Source organism: Paramisgurnus dabryanus, chromosome 14 (genome assembly GCF_030506205.2).
Source record: "Paramisgurnus dabryanus chromosome 14, PD_genome_1.1, whole genome shotgun sequence".
Lineage (NCBI taxonomy): Eukaryota > Metazoa > Chordata > Actinopteri > Cypriniformes > Cobitidae > Paramisgurnus > Paramisgurnus dabryanus.
Genome location: NC_133350.1, coordinates 14,655,911 through 14,678,051, shown reverse-complemented (window position 1 = coordinate 14,678,051; position 22,141 = coordinate 14,655,911). Strand labels below are relative to the sequence as shown.

Sequence of the window (22,141 nt, the reverse complement as noted above, 5' to 3'; positions counted from 1 at the left end):
TATCTGTTTAATCCAGTTGCTGTACATCTCGGCTTACATGTACATGTTCATACATGTCAAGTCACATGTTAAACACTGATTACAGGGTTTTTGTTTTTGTCTTCTTCACTTTGGAGTGAGGAACGTCACTCAGGCCTCATCAGTATGTATTGGGAAGTGTAGGGTTGCAAAGGGGTTGCATATTCCAAATTGTCGACTTATAGGAATTTATGGGAATTATTTGGAAATTTAGGGACATTTATATAAACTATATTAAATACAAACATAAATAATCATTTTGTTTGGTCATAAGCAGACATGCATGCAAGGTAATACAAAAAAATAAAAAATTGAACGGTAAAAAAACATTTGAACGGTAATGTGTATTATTGTTACAAAAGATTTTTATTTTAGATAAATTGTTCTTTGTTTTAATAAATTTGTTCTTTTTAACTTTTTATTACTCAAAGAATCATAATACTTGCGCTTATCAAGCCTGGATTTATTTGTTAAAAAATCCTTCATTTGTGCATGTGACAGAGGAAATTCACCAAACTTGCTTGTATATCTACTCGTCTTAAATAGGAAAAACGTTGATGTGTTTGGTCACTTCTAACTTTATCTCTGAGTGGTACCATTGAATGAATGGGGCTAAGCTAAATGCTATCGAAGTGTCGCAGCGCGCTCCAGCGCTTACGTGCATGCACTAAGATGATAGAGGGATGTATCAACTCTTCTTAGTTAAGGTAATAACATATTTTAATATTGAAAATGAGTAGACTATTCCTTTAATTCTCATATATTCCTGTTAATTCCCATATATTCCTTTTAATTCTCTTTAATTCCCATATATATTCCCGTTAATTTCCATGGAAAGTTTCCAGCTTTGAAAATTCCCAGAATTGTGCAACCCTTGTTAAGTGTGCTGAATTGAACTGCAATTAAAGATACTGTACGAATGGAGACTTTTCTCCTGCATGTGTTGTCTTTAATGAAGTTAAAAACAGTTGCCATAAATTCACTTTAACATGCACAAACATACCAGCTGAAGCTGTAAAGTGTCACAGTAGTCAAACATTATTATTCCTAAAGTAAGATCACAGAGAGGCATCATACTGTTTGGTTCTGTTCACAAGCAGTGTTTTTCATTATCAGTTCATGAACATGTCATACCTTCATTTATTTAGATGATGTGTTTTGTGTCCTCCACAGGTCAGTACCAATGGCTTTATATCACTGGACAAACCCACAGATGAATCAGAGTACCTGAATAACGTGCATCCCAGATTCAAGATGATCGCAACGTTCCTGGGGGATCTTGACACTAGCGATGAGTTTGGGAAAGTTTATTTCCGGGAAGACAACAGCCCGGATGTCCTTGAGAGAGCCGGTAATCATATTGCTGAAGCGTTTCCTGATGATGGTGAATGGACTGAACCCTCAAACGTACTCATCGTCACCTGGGAAAATGTGTCAGCTCACAGTCAAACAGGCAGAGGAGATGAGTTACATAATGTGGTACGTTCATGATTCTGGTCTTCATCATTCCTTTTTCTACCCTGAAACAGTAAATCTTTAATTCATCAAACATCTCTTTCAGAGAAATACATTTCAGCTTGTTGTGGCAAACACAGACTTGGTGTCTTACGCCATCCTGTTGTACCCAGAAGATGGTTTGCAGTTTGTTTCTACACGTGTGGATGGTGAAGATCAGCCCGTTCGAGTGGGGTTTAGTGAAGGTTTAATCCCGGGCTGGTTTGGCTTTTCTAGCCAGGGTTCATATTATGAGATCACAGATGGCAGTGAAGAGTCAGTCAGAGCTCTCACACAGTAAGTGCTTAAATAAAAACCTCTTCATTCATCTGTCTTTCATTAAAGTTCTCCAGTTAACAGGTTCCCCTGAACAGTACACAACCATGCTTTTCAAATGGGCTTAAAGGACCCAAATATCACATCAGCAGTTAGCCTAATATTTGTACTATAATTGTTCATAGTAAGACAGTAAAATGTGAAAATATTACCTGCCTAATGTGGTGAAGAGTTTGAGTCAGACTCACAGCTTTCAACCACAACAATAAAACAAATTGGAAGCAATTAACGCACAATTTTGTGTTTTTTTGCATCTTGTTTATTTTTTATTTATCATTGTTTTCTTGCTTCTCACTCTTCATTCAGAGCTTCAGAAAGTTTCATTATTTCCTCAGTGTGTTTATTAAATATGCGTTTCCTCATTTCTGCAAACCTTCAGAAATACTAATTCAGGAACACGAGGAATTTGGGTCTATGAGATTGGCACATATCAATTTTTTACCTCCATCAAGCCTGGAAAGGTAACAGAGACAACTCCTGAGACAGATATGCCAACCCCTGAGACGGACACGCCATTCCCTGAGACGGACATGCCGACCCCTGAGCCGGATACGCCAATCCCTGAGACGGATACGCCAATCCTTGAGATGGACACGCCGTTCCCTGAGACGGATACGCCAGTCCGTGGGATGGATACGCCAACCCCTGAGACGGACACGCCGACCCCTGAGACGGATACGCCGACCCCTGAGACGGATATGCCGACCCCTGAGATGTATACGCCATTCCCTGAGACAGATACGGCGACCCCTGAGACGGATACGCCGACCCCTGAGACGGATACGCTGACCCCTGAGGCGGATACGCAGACTCCTGAGACGGATACGCTGACCCCTGAGATGGATACGGCGACCCCTGAGATGGATACGCCGACCCCTGAGATAGATACGCAGACTCCTGGGATAGATACGCAGACTCCTGAGGCGGATACGCCGACCCTTGAGACGGATATGTGGTTCCCTGAGACGGATACTCCGACCCCTGAGATAGATACGCAGACACCTGAGACGGATACACCGATCCCTGAAACAGTTACACCAGCCCCTAAAACCTTTACTCCATTTATATTTGATGAAGAGGTTCACACTATTAAGCAAGTCTCATTTACAAGACCCGTAACAGAACAGCATGTTTTCATAGATGAAGATCAATCTAAGTCTCATTATGCACAACCACGTCGACCAGCACTGCCACCACCAAACCCTCAGATTGTGGTCGTAGATGAAGATGTGGGTGTCAGTGGTAAGATAGTCAAAAAACATTTATTTTAAAAGGGACATATCTTGAAAATCTGACTTTTTTCATGTTTAAGTGCTATAATTGGGTCCCCAGTGCTTCTATCAACCTAGAAAATGTGAAAAAGATCAACCCAGTAACTTAGTTTTGGTAAACCATTTTCTGCAAGCATGTGAAAAAATAGCTCATTGAAATTTGGTCCCCCTTGTGATGTCAGAAGGGGATCTTGACAAAGTGTCAATTTTAACATGTTATAATAAATTATCTGTGGGGTATTTTGAGCTAAAACTTCACATATGTACTCTGGGGACACCAAAGATTTATTTGACATCTTAAAAAGTCTTGTAAAATGTCCCTTTTAATACATTTCAAAGTATTCTAATTGATTGAAGTCTGTCTGTCAAATGTAAACTACAACTAATGTTATTTTTTTATATATGATGCAGTGTTTGAGTATAACGTTGAGACGTGCTCCAGCGACGCACGCAAGTGTTCAGTGTTTGCAGACTGCAGAGATTACTCCAACGGTTACTGCTGTCACTGTCAACCTGGTTATTATGGCAATGGCAAAGAATGTGTTGCTGAAGGTACAAACAACCAACCGACCATAAAATCAAGATCTATTTTGACTCAGATGAAAGTAACAGTGGCATGAGATCATAACAGAAACCGAAAGTTGGTAATAATATAATTTTTTTATTTCCAGGCAAACCTCAGAGAATGAACGGGAAGGTCAACGGAAGAGTCTACGTTGGGAATTCTCCATCTCCAGTAGAGTTCTCCAATAATGACCTTCATTCATATGTGGTGACCAATGACGGTCGGGCGTACATCGCTATCAGCAGCGTTCCAGGCAGCATCGGTCCGTCTCTTCAACCGCTTCCTTCTCTCGGTGGAACCATCGGCTGGGCGTTTGCTCTGGAGCAACCCAACTATCAGAACGGATTTAGCATTATTGGTACGACTCTTTCACTTCTTGAACATCACATTCTTTTATTCTGTTTATTTGGCCAAAAATATATTTTAAACATAATATGTTAAATACATTTTGTAGAAAGTAAAGCTTAATTAAACATATTTTTGAATTTGAAAATATATTTCGTTTTAACCTTCCATATATTAACATATATTACAAAATGTAATTCAGTATATATATATTAATATAATTAACATATGTAAAATAATATAAAAATATTATTATATTTATTGGCCATTTTTTGTGTATTTTGAATTTTTTTTAATTATGCTCTGAAGTGGAAACACATGCTCGGGGTCGAGTTCTGAGGTTCTGGGATTCTTTCTCGCTCTCATTGTTCCTATATTCACAGGAGGGGTGTTCGACCGCCAGGCTGAGGTGACCTTTCAACCCGGAAATGAGAAGCTGACCATCAGACAGGAGTTCAAAGGCATCAATGAACACGATCACCTGGTGATCAACACAGAGCTTGACGGCAGGATCCCGGAGGTTCCTCAAGGAGCCACGGTTCAGATCGAACCCTACACAGAGATCTATCAGTATTCAAGCAACTGTAAGTGTCTTATCATATTGGTTTGATAACATAAGCACAGTTACTCCACAAATGTTATTTTATTTATTTATAATTTTCTAATGTTTTGTACTGTAACATTCACATGAATGGCCAAACAAATATCTTAAATAATCTTACCTGATTTGTAATGTTGGTAGAAGCGTGTCAATATCAGTAGCTGCATTTCCATTGTGTTATTTTCTAAATGTCGACAAAAAACTATTGCAAAATGACGCCGTTTCCATTAATCGATGATATGCGGCTGAAACATTTCAGTTTATCTGTATCTAACACACTCTGTCCTGTCTTTGATCTTCAGATATAACATCATCTTCACGTCGAGATTACACTGTTAACATGCCTGATGGGAGCGTACAGATGCGGAGCTACTTGTGGACACAGAGCATCAGATTCAAGAGCTGCCCGCATGAGGCGCTCTCTGTACCACCCAGCCAACAACTCAGTGTCGATCAAATCTTTGTCATGTACGACGCTGGAAACCAACTGATTCGTTACGCCATGAGCAACAAAATCGGCTCTGTTCACAGTGAGTAAACGTCAGTTTTCTGTAACGCGGCAGATGGAGAAATATTATAACCTCCTCTTCTCCTCATCAGGAATAACTCGTGTTTTATCTGTCTGAAGTCCTAACACTGCTGAAAATGTGCACATTAAAGGGATAGTTTGGCCAAAAATTATATTAAGCCCATGATTTACTCACCCCCAAGCTGTCTGTCAGACAAACACATTTTCAGTTATTTTAGAAAATGTTTAGATCTTTCAGTTAATCAAATGTAAAGTTACGGGGTCCACGTCCAAAAAAAGTGCATCAATCCTTCGCAAAATAAATCCAAACGGCTCCAGGATGATAAACAAACGTCTTCTGAGGGTAATCCGTGCGGTGTTGTTTTAGAAATATCCAAATTTAAAACTTTATAAACGAAAATAACTAGCTTCTGGTAACGCCGCCAGCTTAGTCTCATCCGCATTCAGGATGAGAGCGTACGCAGTTTACAGAGGTTTCTCTGCTGCTGCTCTGTGCCCCCGCCCTCCGAATTTGTCATACGTCACTAAGAAAAGTGCGTACACTACGCTGATACTCTCTCCTGAATACAGAGGAGTCTAAGATGGCGGCGCTACCGGAAGGTAGTTATTTTCCTTTATAAAGTTTTTAAATGTGGATATTTTAACAACGAACACAGCACGGATTACCCTCAGAAGACCTTTGTTTATCATCCTGGAGCCGTTTGGATTTCTTTGGGGAAAGAGAAATGCACATTTTTTGGGCTTGAAGGACGTGGATCCTGTAACTTTACATTTGATTAACTGAAAGATCTAAAACATTTTCTAAAATAACTGAAAATGTGTTTGTCTGAAAAATGATGGACATATGCATCTCAGGCTTGGGGGTGAGTAAATCATGGGTTTAATATCATTTTTGGCCGAACCATCGCTTTAAACATGTCAATAAAAATAATGCTATGTTTACACAACAACAATGTAGGAATAAACTGAAAACTTTTGCCTTTTTGAGAAATTTACATACACACACAAATACTAAAACCCACCAAATAAAAATATGGTATTATGTGTCCCAGGCCAGTAGATGGCGATGTTACTTTGTAAAGAAACACTACACGTCTGCGTACATGCGCATTCTTCTACAAAGCGATAAATACAAACAATCAAGACGGCAAAAGTATCAAGCAGTTTTGTTTAGACAGACAATGAGTTAGATTTATTACTTTAAGTGACTTTGCACTATAAAGCAGCAAAATTTTTAGGAGTAATAAATAATAAAGAAGAAAACAATCAACTTTTTGGGATAAGCGTTAATAAACTCAGTATCTTGAACATTGTGGTTTTGTTTGGCAAGTACTCGCGCATGCTTGTAGACTGTTAATTACTATTAGCAAAACCAGTAGTTTTACTACACTAACCATGGTCTAACACTGGTTATTTTGTTGTTACCATGGTTAATTTTGTAAAGGGAATGTGCGTGATGTCACCGTTTTCACAGATTTGTGTTTATCATTAAAACAAAAACAGCATTATTTTCAAAAACTTGCACTTTGAAACCCATTTTCAAAAGTTTACCTTTTCAAAAACCTAAAAGAAGGTTATCGTGTAAACGGACAGCTAAAACGCATAATAACATTCCAGTTTTTGGTTAAAAGCGTTGTATAAAGTCTGTTTCTGGCTATGTACAGGATTAATAGGCCATTAAACTATATCATTGTATGAGGTTTGAGGTTGAGATATTGGTCTGCATTGGCCTGAAACTGATTTAAATTAATATTTTTAAATAAATCTTTGATCATTTTTATTGTGAAATATATATAAAGACAATGGAGGAAAGGACATAAGGACAGTTATGTCTTCCACTTTTGGTTTGATACTTAGATTTGTATATATTACAGATTTGAGTCAGCTTATTTTCTGTGTTATTTCAGGTGGAACTCCAGAACAGAATCCCTGTTTCACAGGCAGACATGGATGCGATAGCAACGCCGTCTGTCGTCCAGGTCAGGGGAAAGATTTCACCTGCGAGTGTGCTGCTGGTTTCAGTGGTGACGGACGCATATGTTACGGTAACACAGACGCGGTCATTTACTGCTTATTATCTCTAATCTTCAATATTTATGTTGATAGTTAGTGTTTATAATAAGAAACACATCTGGATTGAGTTAGTCGGGGAGGTTTTGTGGACCCTGTGGATTCATCTGAGTCTGCTTGTTCTCTCGCTGTAGGGATTTCATTGTAATTTCATTCTGGACATCAAAGCACCCGCTGGTTTCAGTCCAAACATGTACCGATAGAGATCGGGACTGTATATATAAACTTTAAACTCATGGGATTTGGCCTCTTTGTAAAGAATTTAAAATGTAATAAGATGCCTCCAGGACTTTCAGCATGATTTTGTTGGAAATTATTTTGATCTCTTTGATAAGATGGTGGTCTTTAATGAAGTTAAACTTCCCCACATTTTTTACCACCCAATTCTTCATGTTCCTGTACTGTACTGTATTTTTTCATCAGGAATGTTTTCACAAACTCAGGGTTCCTACGGATCAGGGAAATCCTGGAATTTCATAGAATTAAAAAGGAGAATTCCAGACATTGAAAGTCAGGGAATTTTTTTCCGTCCAAGTCATGGGATATCATGGAATTTTGGTTTCCATTTATCAAATTGTAATTTTTCTATACCATTTTTTTCATAGCGTTGTTTCACGCTGTGTGTAGGGCAACAAGTCCCAGCGAGCACTGAATTGAATTATAATTTATTTCAAACTGAGATGCGCTGCGGATGCACTGTGTCCTAAACATCGATTGACCTTCGAGCAACACTGTTTTTTATTATAAAAAACGTGTTAGTTTGCTAGTGGCCAGTCAGCCGGAAAAAGACAAAAAGAAGCAAAGTTGTCCATGAAAGTAAGGCGTTAAAAACATACGATTAAATGTTATATTTTTTCATTATGGCTTATTCGATCTGGAACATGTCGAAAAAATGTACGAAAAATTTTAATTGACAGGCGGAAATTTGGTTTAGTTCTTTTAGTTTGTATGGTTAATATCAGCTGCTGGGCAAAGATTAATCGCAATTAATCGCATACAAAATAAGTGATTTTTAGCATAATATACAAATGTGTGCTGTGTGTAATTATTATGTATAAATAAATACACACACATTCATGCATGTATTTAAAAAACATTTACATATGTATATATATATTTATTGATATTTTTATATATTCCATATGAAATGTAAATAAATAAAAATATATAAATAAAAAAATTCTGAAATGAATATTTGTATGTGTGTGTGGTTAAATATACATCATTATTACACACAGTACACATATATTATGCAAAAACTTTGTATGCGATTAATCGTGATTAATCTTTGCCCAGCACTAATATCAGCATGATAAAGTTTGGCCCTTATAAGAGGACATTTTTTCAATCCGACATTAATTTTTAAGAGCACTTGTTCGCTCACCAAAATGCCCATTCATTTTTCTCATAGACTTTTTAATTATTGCAAAAAATAAGCTCTGTGTTTAACCAAAGTTTATGATGCTTAAATGTTTTGTGCAAGATAATCTTTACAGAATTTATGAATTTTGAAGACTAAATTAATTTATGTTGTGTCGCTTTTGAGATCTTCATGCGTGATGACGTTTAAAGTCTCCGACAATGTCTGTAGTCCCAACTTGTTGGCAACCACCCATATAAAGACATTTTAAAGCTGTAAATTGTCAGTAATGGGCTATTAATGGTGTGTTTTATGTCATAGAATAAAACATGGAAATACATTGGGCTTATGTTAACCCAAGATCTTGAGTGTAAGCAAAACCCCATAAAAAATTGACTTGGGGACGATGGAAGCAGAAGTGCTGAAATGCTAACTCGCTTCCAGGCTTTGCCTACAAAAATACATCATCCCTGTGGTACTCAATTTAGTACCTGTTAACTAAGGCAAACATGCCAGGAAACTTTACAGTTTAAAATGTTTTTCCATTGTAGGTCATGGAAATTCAGTTTCTTAGTTAGTGAATATCAGGAAAAAGTCATTTTACATCTGGCTTAAAATGGGAATGCTGTTTACTCTAAAACATCTGTTTTCATGTCATATGATGTTATATATGAATAAATGTTACTCTCTCTCTCTCTCTCTCTCTCTCAGATATTGATGAGTGTTCAGAAACCCCTCAGGTTTGTGGACCTTACACCACATGTATCAACCAACCTGGATCATTCCGTTGTGAATGTCTGGATGGTTTTCAGTTTGCCGGTGATGGACGGACATGTGTTGGTAAGAGCACTGATGCGAGTGTGTGTGTGCGTGTGTATTTATGAGACCGTACTGATGCTCCTGTCTGTTCTGGAGAACTGAACCAGCCCATCGATCACTGTCGGAGAGGAACACATGACTGTGACGGACCAGATCGTGCTCGATGCTCTTACACCGGTGGATCAACGTACAGCTGCTCCTGTCGGCCTGGATTTTCTGGAAATGGTCGAAACTGTCAGGGTAATGTCTTTAACTTATACATACTGTAGGTTCATGGGGACGAGCCTGTGTGTGTATCTTCATGAAACAATCATAACCTCCCTGAAAATTTAATAAATGTTTGTTTTATTTAAATCCTGATCTATTAAAGGGCGATTTATAGTCGTGCGTAGGTCCTACGGCGTAGCAGCGACGGCGTAGTTTCCGCGTCGGTTTTCATTTATACTTGTGCGTCGCCGTCCGCGTCGACGTGCAAACACACGCGAAACCGCTGGTTGGCAGTAATCACGCGTGTAACCACAGTAGCAGCAGAAGTCGTCACAGAAGAAGAAGCTAAGCAAGTTAACCCACAAACGAAGAAGAAATAGCAACTTGTTTTGTATAATTTGAGAAGACCAGCAATGATGGAAATAAATAAACAGCGACTTCAGTTTGAGTTAAATCACTCCTCAACTTGGCTCATCTTTGTTTTCACCGTCTCAAACGGAAATACCTATGACGCAGTTTTTTTACCTGACGGGAGGGGTTCTGGTGGACCAATCACAGCGCTTACGGTCCGTGTAGAGCCGACGCGCTGTTAGAAATTTTGTGAGGTGCGCGTCAGGCTACGCAGAGCTACGCACAGGCTACGGATAGCCTACGCCGTAGCTACGCTGTAGGACCTACGCACGACTATAAATCGCCCTTAACTCTTTCACCGCAATTGACGAGATATCTCGTCAATTAAGAGAAAACGCTTCCCCGCAATGACGAGATTTTCCGTCTTTCCGCAATACCGCTATTATCCACCGCAACTTTTTAAACCCGGAAGTATTGCCCTATGGCAAGCGGCTGCATGTCCGTGTCTGTTTTAAAGATCGCTCTGAATGGGATCTCTATGAAAAGTCAAAACAAAAATGGAATTATCTCTGCTTTTTGCTCAACATGTGGTGTTTTTGCAGAAACCTACCCATATTCAAAAGCTGATTACAAAAGAACCACTGAAGGTAGGATGAAACGGGTTTTTTTGTTTGAAAGCAGAGGGTCTGTTCTTTCATTTGGTATATTGTATGTTTATATATTTAAAGAAGAACATTTTCTGGAAGGCATTAAACTAAATGGTGAAAATCATGAAAAACGCTGGCGCTGGCTGGCAACTTTTTTTTAAACGCTGGCGGTGAAAGAGTTGAAGAGTTTATATAAAAAATCCAGATATTTTACTCACCCCCATGTCATCTAAGATGTTTGTGTCTTTCTTTGTTCAGTCGAGGAGAAATTAAGTTTTTTGAGGAAAACATTCCAGGATTTGTCTCCATATAGTGGACCTCAACAGTTTACAGTTTCACTGCAGCTTCAAACAGCTCTAAACCATCCCAACCGAGACATAAGGGTCTTATTTAGCTAAACAATTGTCATTTTCACAAAAAAATACAAAATGTGCTCTTTTAAACCTCAACTTCTCGTCTTGGACTAGCCGTGTGACATATGTGAAACTATCGCTTCAGTGTTTACAGGTATATAAAGAGGAGCTTTCAGATGTTGTTGTATGTTTAGTGATATTAATTAATGTATTTGTGTCTGTTTATTGTTAAAAAAGGTTTCACATATGTTTCATGTGATTACGTAATATGTATGTAAGGGATCTCAGGTTTCGGATGGGGAACAAAGCTGCAATCGTTCCCGGGTTTCGGACACAATATGTCTGAGAGCGTTGCTAGAGTACGAATATATTTTATTGCAGTATGGAGCGTTTAAGTGTTAACACTAAATCAAAACTAAACAACAGATTTGTAAATGAAAAGGTTTAATTACAGTACTGACTTAAAGTTACAATTGAAATGGTTACACTATAAATATATGAAATGGTAAATAATAATACAAACAATTGAGTTTCCAATGTATGTAAGATATTACCTGATAAGATAGAGAACAGAGAAAGTAAGAAAGTTTAGAAGAAAGAGAACTGGAACCTAGGCCTAATGGCCTGAACCCCAGTGAAGAAGAAAGGAAAGGGAAAAGGCCAATGCAAAAGCCCAGAGCTCATAAAAACCTTGACCTATATCCTCTATCCCTTGACCATGTGACTAAACCTAACTTGATACATTCAAATTGACCAATCAGAAGATCACCTTTAACCCCCAATGTATTGGATAAACAGTTGTGACAATAGTCTTTTTGATCACTATCAGCATAGGGGGTTGTGACAAATTGTGACCAAGTAATACATTCCTATATTTTTAATCTTACAGTAAGGTCGCATTGGTGCTTCACGAGGCTAGTGCAAGACGAGAAGCTGTGTTTTAAAAGTACTTTTTACATTTTTTTTGATGAAAATAATGATGGTTTTGCTAGATAAGACCCTTATCTTCAATTATCAGCTTTTTTTTATTAAAGTGGAGCAATCCTTTAAGATCTCACAAGACACAAAAATTATCTTAAAAGGTTGATTTTGAGTTGAAATTAGGGATACACCGATATATCAGCCTACACGACAAAAAATTGGATTAGTATTTTTGTTTTGTTTTCAGTACAAAGCAAATAAGTAAATAAGTCTAGTTTTAGATGGGGTAAGAAAATGTTTCTGTTTAAGAAAAAAGTTCAAGATTTTTTTTTGGCCTACACTGCAAAAAATTATTTTCAAGAAAAAAATGTCTTAGTATTTTTGTCTTGCTTTCAGTAAAAATATCAAAAAATTCTTAAATTAAGAGGTTTTTTATTGAGAAGTCTAGTTTTTAAAGTGCCCGTATTATGAAAAACTCACCTTTTCTGGGTTTTGGGGTGTTCATTTGTGTCTCTGATGCTCCCACACGCATACAAACTCGGAAAAAAATCCATCCATGCTGTTTTGAGTGAGATACAGGTTTCTGAATGTCCTCTGCCTTGAGTCTCAGATTGCGGGAGTTCAAACTCAGCTCCGTTGTGACGTAACAAAAAGTTTCGTCACATTCAGTTTGAATTTTCCCGCCCACCACCCCACTCGCAGGTCTCCACCCACCAGGTAGCTAGAGAGCATAGAGCAGTCACTTGAATGAGACCCTCTGTGCTGTTATCATCTCTCACGGAAATAACAGCGCTATTTGGATATTATGGATTATACTCCCGCCTACTTTTAAAAACAAAGTTTTAACGCGTGATTATTGGAACCCGGAGTAATCTTATATACAGTGTGTTACGACGCAAACAGTCCTCAGATTGTAGGCGATAAGACCTTCATGCGAAATCTGATGTAAACAACAGACTATGTATCTATATTTCACGGATTATAAGCATTTGTGGACAAAAATGGTAATTGGATGTATTTTATTGGACTTTCATGGATCACACATCTGAAACAGACTGGATTCGATTCGCGATCGCGTTGTTTCATCACAAAGGTAAGAAGTCACGTTATATTTCGCATGTTGTCATCTTCTGTCACAAAATACTACATTTATGATGCTAGAGCTAAAAGCTTTTTGCCAAACTAACCGAGACCGTACGCCCCGGCTTTTCTGACGAGGCGAGCCTCTTAATAACTTTACGGTCCGCATAGATATATACACGGTCCGGACCTCCCGCTAGCTTCTAGCAATTAGCACGCGGTCCACAAGCAGTATACATCCCCCGCCGGGTCTTAATTTCTGTAATTTGCGAAAATAATACGTTTGAAAATGTTTATAACGGGAATATGTTAGTATTGTCCAGGGAAAACTAGTGTATTGTTCAGACTGCTACATCACAATTTACGCTGGAATTTTGTGTGTCATGATGAGTTTGACACACCGAGACCGGGCCTTTCCGCCCCGGCTTTTCTGACGAGGCTAACCCCCGAACGGTCCGGACCTCCCGCTAGCTTACGCGGTCCACAAGCAGTATACATCCCCCGCCGGGTCTTAATTTCTGTAATTTGCGAAAATAATGCGCTTGAAAATGTTTTATAATGGGAATATGTTAGCATTGTCCAGGGAAAACGAGTTTATTGTTGTGACTGCTAACATAACATCACAATTTACTCTGGAATCATTGTGTGTCATGAGTTTCTTCTCCTGTAGTGTACTTATTAGTGATACTTTTCTGCATGATTTGTCTGTTGGCAACATAAACCGTCAATAATAATAATATATAAAATAATAACACAGTATGGTCTGTACTGCTCACGATACCACTGAGCACGCGCACGGGCACATGACGTTAGTAGTGGGGCGTGATCAAAGGAGCAGCAGCTCATAAATATGTAAGACTAGCTCAAAACGGCACAATCTGAACTGCCCTGAAACAGAGGCTACTAGAGATGGGTAACAATCTTTACCTACAAGCTATTTCGAGCAAACAACTTTTGAAACATGCTTTATGGAACTCATACACCTATATAACTTGTGGAAAAGCAGTCATAAGATGGGCACTTTAAACCAAAGATATTAAATTTATGTGATTTTGTGCATAAAATAAGCAAAAAAATCTGCCAATGGGATAAGCAAAAAAAATCTTGAAAATTTTCCTTAAACACTAAATTCAAGAAAAATTCAAGAAAAATTCGCTTTTTTGCTTGTTTTATGGACAAAATCATTTAAATTTGTTATTTTTGGTCTAAAAACTAAACTTATTTTCTTTGGTCGTTTTGCTCATCAAGAAAATGCATCTTGATATAAGAATTTTTAGATATTTTTAATGAAAACAAGACGGAAATACTAACTAAGAAAGTCATTGTTTGCAGTGTCTTGGCAGATGTTTTTTTTTTGCTTGTTTTAAGCACAAGTTCACTTAAATTTAATGTTTTTTTTTAGTTTAAACTAGACTTACTTTCTTATGTTATTTTGCTCATAGAGAAAATTAATTTCAATTGAACTTTTTTTAGACATTTGTAATGAAAACAAGAAAAAAATACTATGTAAGAAAGTCATTTTTGCAGTATTGGTATCGGTAGATGTCATTCTAAGTAATCGAATATTGGTATTGGCACAGGCATCCCTAGTTAAATATTTACCAATAGTAGTTAATTACTTGTTTTGGCAAAACTTGAAGGAAAATGTGTCACATTTCTGCTGAGGAAACTTTCTTACACCAGTCAAGGACAGTTCACACTACTGTATGTCAGATAGTAGCTGTGTTTAAAGACACTATGATGATGAGATGGATCATTAAGAGATCATTAAAAGAGATGTTCCTGAAGAATATTTCTCTAGAAAAACCAGATTCTTACCCTAAACCACAATTTATTCCTAAAATCATTGGGAACTGATATAAGAATAACAATGATGTATGAACCTGAACCCTTAACTTCACATTTACTCCAAACTTATCCCTCACATCTGATTGGTTGAATCTCTTTTGGCAAAATCAGGAGAGCGGGTGATTAATACTCATTAATACTCAATGGTGCTGCTGAGTAAATATAAAGTATTGTTAAATCTCTCCAGGCTCCAGATGCGAGTGAATACTGTAACCCATACAGAAACACTACAAACCATTCATCACAGCTGTGCTTGTCAGTTTTTATGACTTCCTTCCTCCTTGGCCATTTATAATGAGTGATTTTGGACAGATCTGAGCCCACACCCTGAGGTTCCTCAAGTGTTATTGTACAGATTCATGCTGAGATGATCCAGCTGCACACATGTATGTTTGTGGGAGAACAGCGGTGCTTCAGCAGATGTGCATTCCTCTTTATAAAACATGCGACTGAAAGGGTTACTTCACTTTACACTGTGGGAAATCTCTCATCATCTCTTATGTCATCTGAAACCTACATGACTTTCTAGACATTTTGAAGAATGCTGTTGGAGTGCAGCTGTTGTTCAGTGTGTCTATTAGTGATTTTACATTACAGCGCTTATAATATAGCAGTCAGATGAATTTATAATGGTGATTTTAGGGGTGCACCAATATAACATTCATGTGCCGATATTCGATTACTTAGAATGACATCTACAGATATCTCCTTGTTTAAAATGATTATGTTGTGAAATCATAAAAATGAACAGCGTACAAACTGCAATTCTGTTGTCATTGGCTGTGTTTCCATTGCAGATTTTCGCAAAACTTTAACAGTATTTTCTAAATGTCAAAAGACTGAAATGTAGTTTTTCCTCTCGCGATAAGACTAATGTTGGTTGGTTAACTAACATCACATCCACCGATCTAGGCATTGTTTTTAACATAAGAGTAAGAAAAACCTTTTATACTTGGGAGCAGACATGTATTATGGTGTTTCTGGAAGGTTTTAAGACATACAGCATCATCTTCAAATAATAATTATGTGACTTAATTGTAGGGCTGTCACAATGATTAAATAATCGTCTCATTGCGATTGTTTGATCTCATCGTGATGATTTCAGATCACCGCAATGATTGCACATCTCTCTAATTAACACAAGGGGGAGCTGCAGCTGCGGTATAAATGAGACTGTAACAGTTTAACGCGATACATTGCAAAGCCATTCAATACAGTGGAAAAGAAATGCTATAAAATACACCTTTTCCCATTTGCCTGAAAAAACACCTCATGCGAGCGTAAAACGTTTTTGAGATATTTGGGAGTTTTTTCATTGGCCCTATCTTAAAAAGAACATTTATTTTCTTGATGACCAAAATGACCCAAGAAAATAAGTCTAGTTTTAGACAAAAAAAAAGACAACCCATAAAATTTAAGTGAAGTTGTGCTAAAAACATCTGCCAATGGGGTAAGAAATGTAATCTTGAATTTTTTTGTTAAACACTTAATTCAAGAAAATTTTTCTTATGCATTGGCAGATTTCTTTGCTTGTTTTAAGCACAAATTGACTTAAATTGTATATTTTTGGGTTGAAAACTAGACTTATTTTCTTATGTCATTTTGCTCATTAACCCTGGAGAACCCTTTTCTTAGCAGCAATTAACATTGGCCAAATTTGACCCATGGGTTCTCCAGGGTTAAGAAAATACATCTTGATTTAAGAATTTTTAGATATTTGTACTGAAATCAAGACAAAAATACTAAGTAAGAAAGTCATTTTTTTGTAGTGTGTGCAATTTAAAGGGTAATGAAAACTCAGCTAATGTCACCCAATTCATAATAATCACACAGTTTGAATTCAGATGTGTTTTTCTGTCTCTTTTGATTTTCAGGATATATTCTGTACTGTTCCTCGACTGTTTTTACACAATCATAAGCTGATATATTGGTGCATCCCTAATGATTTGGTGTTTTTTGTCTTTATATCTCCAGATATCGATGAATGCCAGTCTGTTCATTGCCATAGTGATGCCATCTGTTACAACACCCAGGGCTCCTTCACCTGTCAATGTCGACCAGGTTTCCATGGTGACGGCTTCAGCTGCTCACCTGACGCTGGTATGTGTGCAGATGTTTATATCAGACTAACAACATCATTCACAATAAAATTTATCAAGCAGGGATTTATTGTATAAAGCGGGTGTAGGCAAGTTCGGTCCTACAGAGCTGCAGTCCTGCAGAGTTTAGTTCCAACCCTAATCAAACACACCTGAAGAAGCTAATCAATGTCTTTAGGATTTAGACATCAGGTTAGATTATCAGTGCTTAGGCTAAAATATGCAGGACTGCGGCCCTCTAGGACCGAACTTGCCTACCCCTGGTATAAAGTGTCGCTCTATTTAATGTGATTAAAAAAGAATTCATGGGCCCTATTTAAGGATCTAAGCGCATCATAGTCTAAAGCGCACTGCATGTGCAAGTGCACTTAGGGTGTGTCTGAATCCACTTTTGCTAGTTTAACGACAGAAAAACAGTGCATGATCTTAAAGGGTTTGCTCCTATTCTCTTATTAAGTCATGCGTGCGTAACGTGCAATAAACCATTGAGAGTCTCATCTCCCATCCCCTTTAAAAGAGAGTTGTGCTCGTGCCATTATGGATTTCCTGTTTACATTGATCATGGGAAACATTTCAGTCAAATTTTTCCAAACTTTTATCCGGTAGTATATATCCCCCTGTTTTGAATTGAAAATACACTAGTCAACATTTGAAGTGGATTAAAACCTTTCATAAAAGTTAAAATAGTCGAACTTTGATGAACTTTAATGATCCACATCAAATGTTGACTAGTTTTTATATATACCCTAAAATCAAATTCAAAGCTTTTCGGCACTTTTAAGATGTTTTTGTATTGTAAAGTTTTCATAAATATTAAAACAATAATGAAAATAATTTCCCTTTAAAATTTCCGTTAAACAACAACATTTTGTTCTGTATTTTTTTAATGTGAACTTTATATGAGTATTAATTAAGTCTATAAAAGCCTTTTTCATATAAATTGTCAAATATTTCATGGTGTGAAATGTGACATTTCTTTACAGTCCTCTGTATTTAGTCATGTGACTCTGTTTTTGTGTTTTAGTGTCTGATAATAACAGACCTGTCCTATACATTCCTACATGAACACTATCTTGTCTTCTCTACTGTATGTGTGTTTTCATTTTGTTAAATGTTTGTTTATTATATTAGGAAAACTTATGTAAATAAAAGTTAATATACAGGAGTTAAATCAACTCAGTCAGAAAGAAAATTAAAATATTTTAACATTTTGAATTTCCTCAGGGAAAAATCAATCATTCGGTTTATTCCCAAGAGGTCCACTTAAAATGTTACTGCAGATTTTTGTGTGAAAAACATTTATTTATTTCATTACCGCTTGATCATTTCATATGTTGTTGATATGAGTGATAGCTTGCTGTGGTTTGGGAATAGATAGACGTCACTTAAACACATGATCACATAAATCCTGTATAGCAGATGTCATCACAGCCCGAGATGTTTGTTTCTCATGGGTGGAATCTTAAAGTATGTTTATATCACATTAAGGGATTTCTACACACTTGTCCAAAACTATTAAAAACTTGTTCACTATATACTGAATCTCACATGTGAGTGTAATGAAAGTTGTGGATACTGTACGCAAACTTGAACTCTATATAATAATTAGATGGATAATTTATATAATAATGTAAATGTTATATATCAACATTAATATATACATTATAATTGTAGCCGTATTTTATTATAGCATGTGTGCTTATTGCGTTTCAGACCGAGAGAAGACGTCGTGTGAGAGACAGCGAGAGTCCGCTCTGTATGCCTCCTCTTCCTCCGGTGTCTTCCGTCCCCGTCCGGCTGTCGGTCAATACGTGCCGACCTGCGACGGCTATGGTGCGTACGAACCCACGCAGTGTCACGCCAGCATCGGTCAGTGTTGGTGCGTGGATGGATCCGGACTTGAGATTCCGGGCTCTAGAACCAGAGCGGGCAGCAGACCCCTGTGTAAGCGCAGAGATAAACTCAGAACTGAGCAGCGTGAGTCCTCAGCTCCTAAAATAAAAACAAGCCCTTCTCTTTCTTCATAGGTATCGATCATAATGTGGCTCCGCCCGTCATTGGCCCCACCCCTAGGCCTGACATCAACCCATTGACTCCAGGAGCAAATCTCTTATTCGCCCAGAGCGGCAGGATCGAACACATCCCATTGGACGGCGAGCGGATGAATAAAGACGGGGCGATGACTGTGCTGCACGTGCCGGTGAGTTGGGGTCAATAATGTCTGTCAGATCTATTTGAAGTTTTCCTCTGATGTGTCTCATTGGTTCCTCAGGATAAGGTGGTGATCGCTGTGGCGTATGACTGTGTGGAGAAGATGATCTACTGGTCTGACATCACACAACCGGCCATCAGCAGAGTCAACATGGAGGGAGGACAAACCATCACACTTGTCAATACAGGTGTGTGTGTGTGTGTGTGTGTGTGTGTGTGTTTGTGATCTTTATGTGATGATGATGATTGTAATCTTTCTGTAAACAGATCTCGGCAGTCCAGAGGGAATCGCCATCGACCACCTGTCAAGAAACATGTACTGGACAGACTCCATACTGGACCGCATTGAGGTTTCCCGGTTAGACGGCAGTCATCGACGTGTCCTGTTTGACAAAGACCTCATCAATCCACGACCAATCATTGCTGACCCCAGTTATGGGTACGTGAGATGTCAACTCCACCCAACTGTGTTAACTTTTGAATAAAAGAGTAAGCAATGTATTCATTTCTCCTGTAACTCAGACTTCTGTACTGGGCCGACTGGAACCGAGACGGACCCAAGATTGAGCGCTCTAACATGGATGGCACGGACAGGACAGTACTGGTGAATGATGACCTGGCACTGCCCAACGGTTTGACCTATGACCCTGCGAGGCGGGAGCTCTGCTGGGCAGACGCAGGTCAGAGATCATCAAAACATTCACATGATTACAATTGAAACAAAAATGATCCATTGAAGTTTATATGATGATTTCAGTCAGGTCAGCTATAACTTCTGGGTAAATGATGTTTTTTATTCCCTTTGTTAAATTGTAGTAAATGTTTTGTTGTTTTAGGTACTCGTAAGGTGGAATGTATCGATCCGTTCTCTCGTATCAGGAGGAAAGTGACCGAAGGGATTCAGTACCCGTTCGCTATCGTCTCGTACGGCAAAAACCTCTTCTACACAGATTGGAGGAGGTACGGTTGGGTTCACTTATGGAACAGTAAACTTAAGATCTGTAGATTAGGGATGGATGATGTTGGGAAATAAATGCATTTACGTGAGTTTCCTTAAAAATGCGATATACAATGATGCTTTAAGTTTGTAAAATCAATTTGAATTTTAATGAAATAGATTTTAAAACTAAAAATTATACGCGGACAAGAAACAGGGTTCCCATGGGTCCATGAAATCCTTAAAGGGATACTTCACCGATTTAGCATTCAGCTTTGTATCTGTAGAAACCCGGCAGTATTACTGAATGACCATGTTTCCCTCCCTCATTTCCCCCTGAGAGGAGAGATATCTGCATTTTGGTTCTGCAAAAAAGTCCTCCGATGATGTAATATGACGATTTTTGCATCATCGGAGGACTTTTTTGCAGAACCAAAATGCAGATATCTCTCCTCTCAGGGGGAAATGAGGGAGGGAAACATGGTCATTCAGTAATACTGCCGGGTTTCTACAGATACAAAGCTGAATGCTAAATCGGTGAAGTATCCCTTTAAGTTTGTGAATCTGAGGGAGAAATATCAAGGCCCTGGGAAGTTTTTGAAAATATACATATAAAGATACAGGTCATTGAAAGTGCTTGAATCTATTTTATGCAAGTTTTCTTGAAAAAAATCCATATTATTCCCTGTGTAATGTAGGATAATATCATAAAAATTCTAGACTTTTTAAGCACACGTGCTAAACTGTTCACTTTAAATGCTTATATCTTCTGTATGCGAATGTTGATTCAGACCAAAATGCTTTTTTGCATAGTTGTGTTTGACACATGAAAACTTCTCTGGTTACGTATGTGACTGTTGTTCTCTGAGAAGGGAACGAGACGCTGCGTCTCTCTGGCCATACTTCCTGCGTCCCTGTAACGCCGTCTTTGGCAATATTTCAGATAGTGATATACTTCCTGACTCCCGCGTCACCCTGTCTTTGTCGTTAAGCCTCACCATTGGTTGAATTTGATATACACATTCAGACGCACTTACCCCTGGAGGCGTCCCCAAAGTGTCACTGCAGTGACGCAGCGCGAGTTCCCTCGAAAGGGAACTGTAACAATGTATCTTAAAAGGTAACACGATGTAACCTTGCTCTCACTTGAAATGTGTCCCCACATTTAGTCCTTGAATTTGAGGGTATTGAACCTGAAAGTCCTTGAAAGGTCCTTGAATTTGAAGTTAGTTAAGGTGTGGGAACTCTGAGGAAAGCATCACTCTCTTTGTCTCACCGGTCCTTCTGTCATCTGCATCAACCTTGAACTTTGACTATACATGACTTTATGAAGTATTAAAATCATTTAATTATTGCAAACAATTGCAATATACATATTGCCATGTGCACATCTATTTTGATCTTGCAGCCCTACAGTAGCATTCAGTCAGGGTGTACACGAGTCATGGAATTTCTGGAATATCATGGAATAAAAAAAAAACTTTTCCAGACATTGAAAGTCAGGGAATTTTTTTTTTCAAGTCATGGAATATCAGGGAGTTTTCTTTGTTGCTTTAAATTTTAGTTGGCATTTATCGGCTTGTTAACCTGTGACGTAAGGAAAATCATTTCCAGGTCCAAGCTTCTGCTGACTACAATTTAAACATCTGTTTATTGGCACTGTTTATTCATTTCACGCATTTAAGATACATTTTATAAACATAATGTGTACACTACATTATCCAGGCTCACGGTATCCCGGACAGAGATCATGGAAATTCAGCTTTTTAATCAGCGAAAGTCAGGGAATTTGACTCGGAAGCATGCCAGTGTTCATCAATTGAGCATCTTCTCTGTTTTCAGCATTTTGTTATTTAATGTTTGCAAAAAAATATTAAATCTTGCACTACTCACGTAGATTTTTCTGTTTGTTGCTAGGGAAGCGGTGGTTGCCGTGGATCGTCAGGATGGGACGGAGGTGGAAGAGTTTCTTCCTCAGAGACGTTCTCGTACATACGGCATCGCTGTCACTTACCCACAATGCCCTCAAGGTCTGAACTCAATATCACATACAGTTTTATATCCTATTATTATTCATCA

At 38.0% G+C, this 22,141-nt stretch overlaps 2 protein-coding genes across 3 annotated transcripts in view; one reads left to right on the top strand and one right to left on the bottom strand.

Moving 5' to 3' along the window:
* tbce (tubulin folding cofactor E) overlaps positions 1 to 22,141 on the bottom strand; it is an 89,968-nt gene that overhangs the window by 60,924 nt on the left and 6,903 nt on the right. The window lies entirely within an intron of this gene.
* LOC135740744 (nidogen-1-like) overlaps positions 1 to 22,141 on the top strand; it is a 30,796-nt gene that overhangs the window by 7,012 nt on the left and 1,643 nt on the right. For both annotated transcript variants that reach the window (XM_065259253.1, XM_065259252.2), the window contains exons 2-19: positions 1,192 to 1,497; positions 1,580 to 1,809; positions 2,228 to 3,090; positions 3,531 to 3,671; positions 3,791 to 4,042; positions 4,413 to 4,613; positions 4,933 to 5,160; positions 7,067 to 7,204; positions 9,301 to 9,429; positions 9,505 to 9,648; positions 16,790 to 16,915; positions 18,628 to 18,858; positions 18,942 to 19,114; positions 19,187 to 19,313; positions 19,393 to 19,564; positions 19,648 to 19,805; positions 19,962 to 20,085; positions 21,980 to 22,092. In XM_065259253.1, the coding sequence (XP_065115325.1) occupies positions 1,192 to 1,497; positions 1,580 to 1,809; positions 2,228 to 3,090; positions 3,531 to 3,671; positions 3,791 to 4,042; positions 4,413 to 4,613; positions 4,933 to 5,160; positions 7,067 to 7,204; positions 9,301 to 9,429; positions 9,505 to 9,648; positions 16,790 to 16,915; positions 18,628 to 18,858; positions 18,942 to 19,114; positions 19,187 to 19,313; positions 19,393 to 19,564; positions 19,648 to 19,805; positions 19,962 to 20,085; positions 21,980 to 22,092 (3,856 nt within the window). The remainder of the gene's footprint in view (positions 1 to 1,191; positions 1,498 to 1,579; positions 1,810 to 2,227; positions 3,091 to 3,530; positions 3,672 to 3,790; positions 4,043 to 4,412; positions 4,614 to 4,932; positions 5,161 to 7,066; positions 7,205 to 9,300; positions 9,430 to 9,504; positions 9,649 to 16,789; positions 16,916 to 18,627; positions 18,859 to 18,941; positions 19,115 to 19,186; positions 19,314 to 19,392; positions 19,565 to 19,647; positions 19,806 to 19,961; positions 20,086 to 21,979; positions 22,093 to 22,141) is intronic.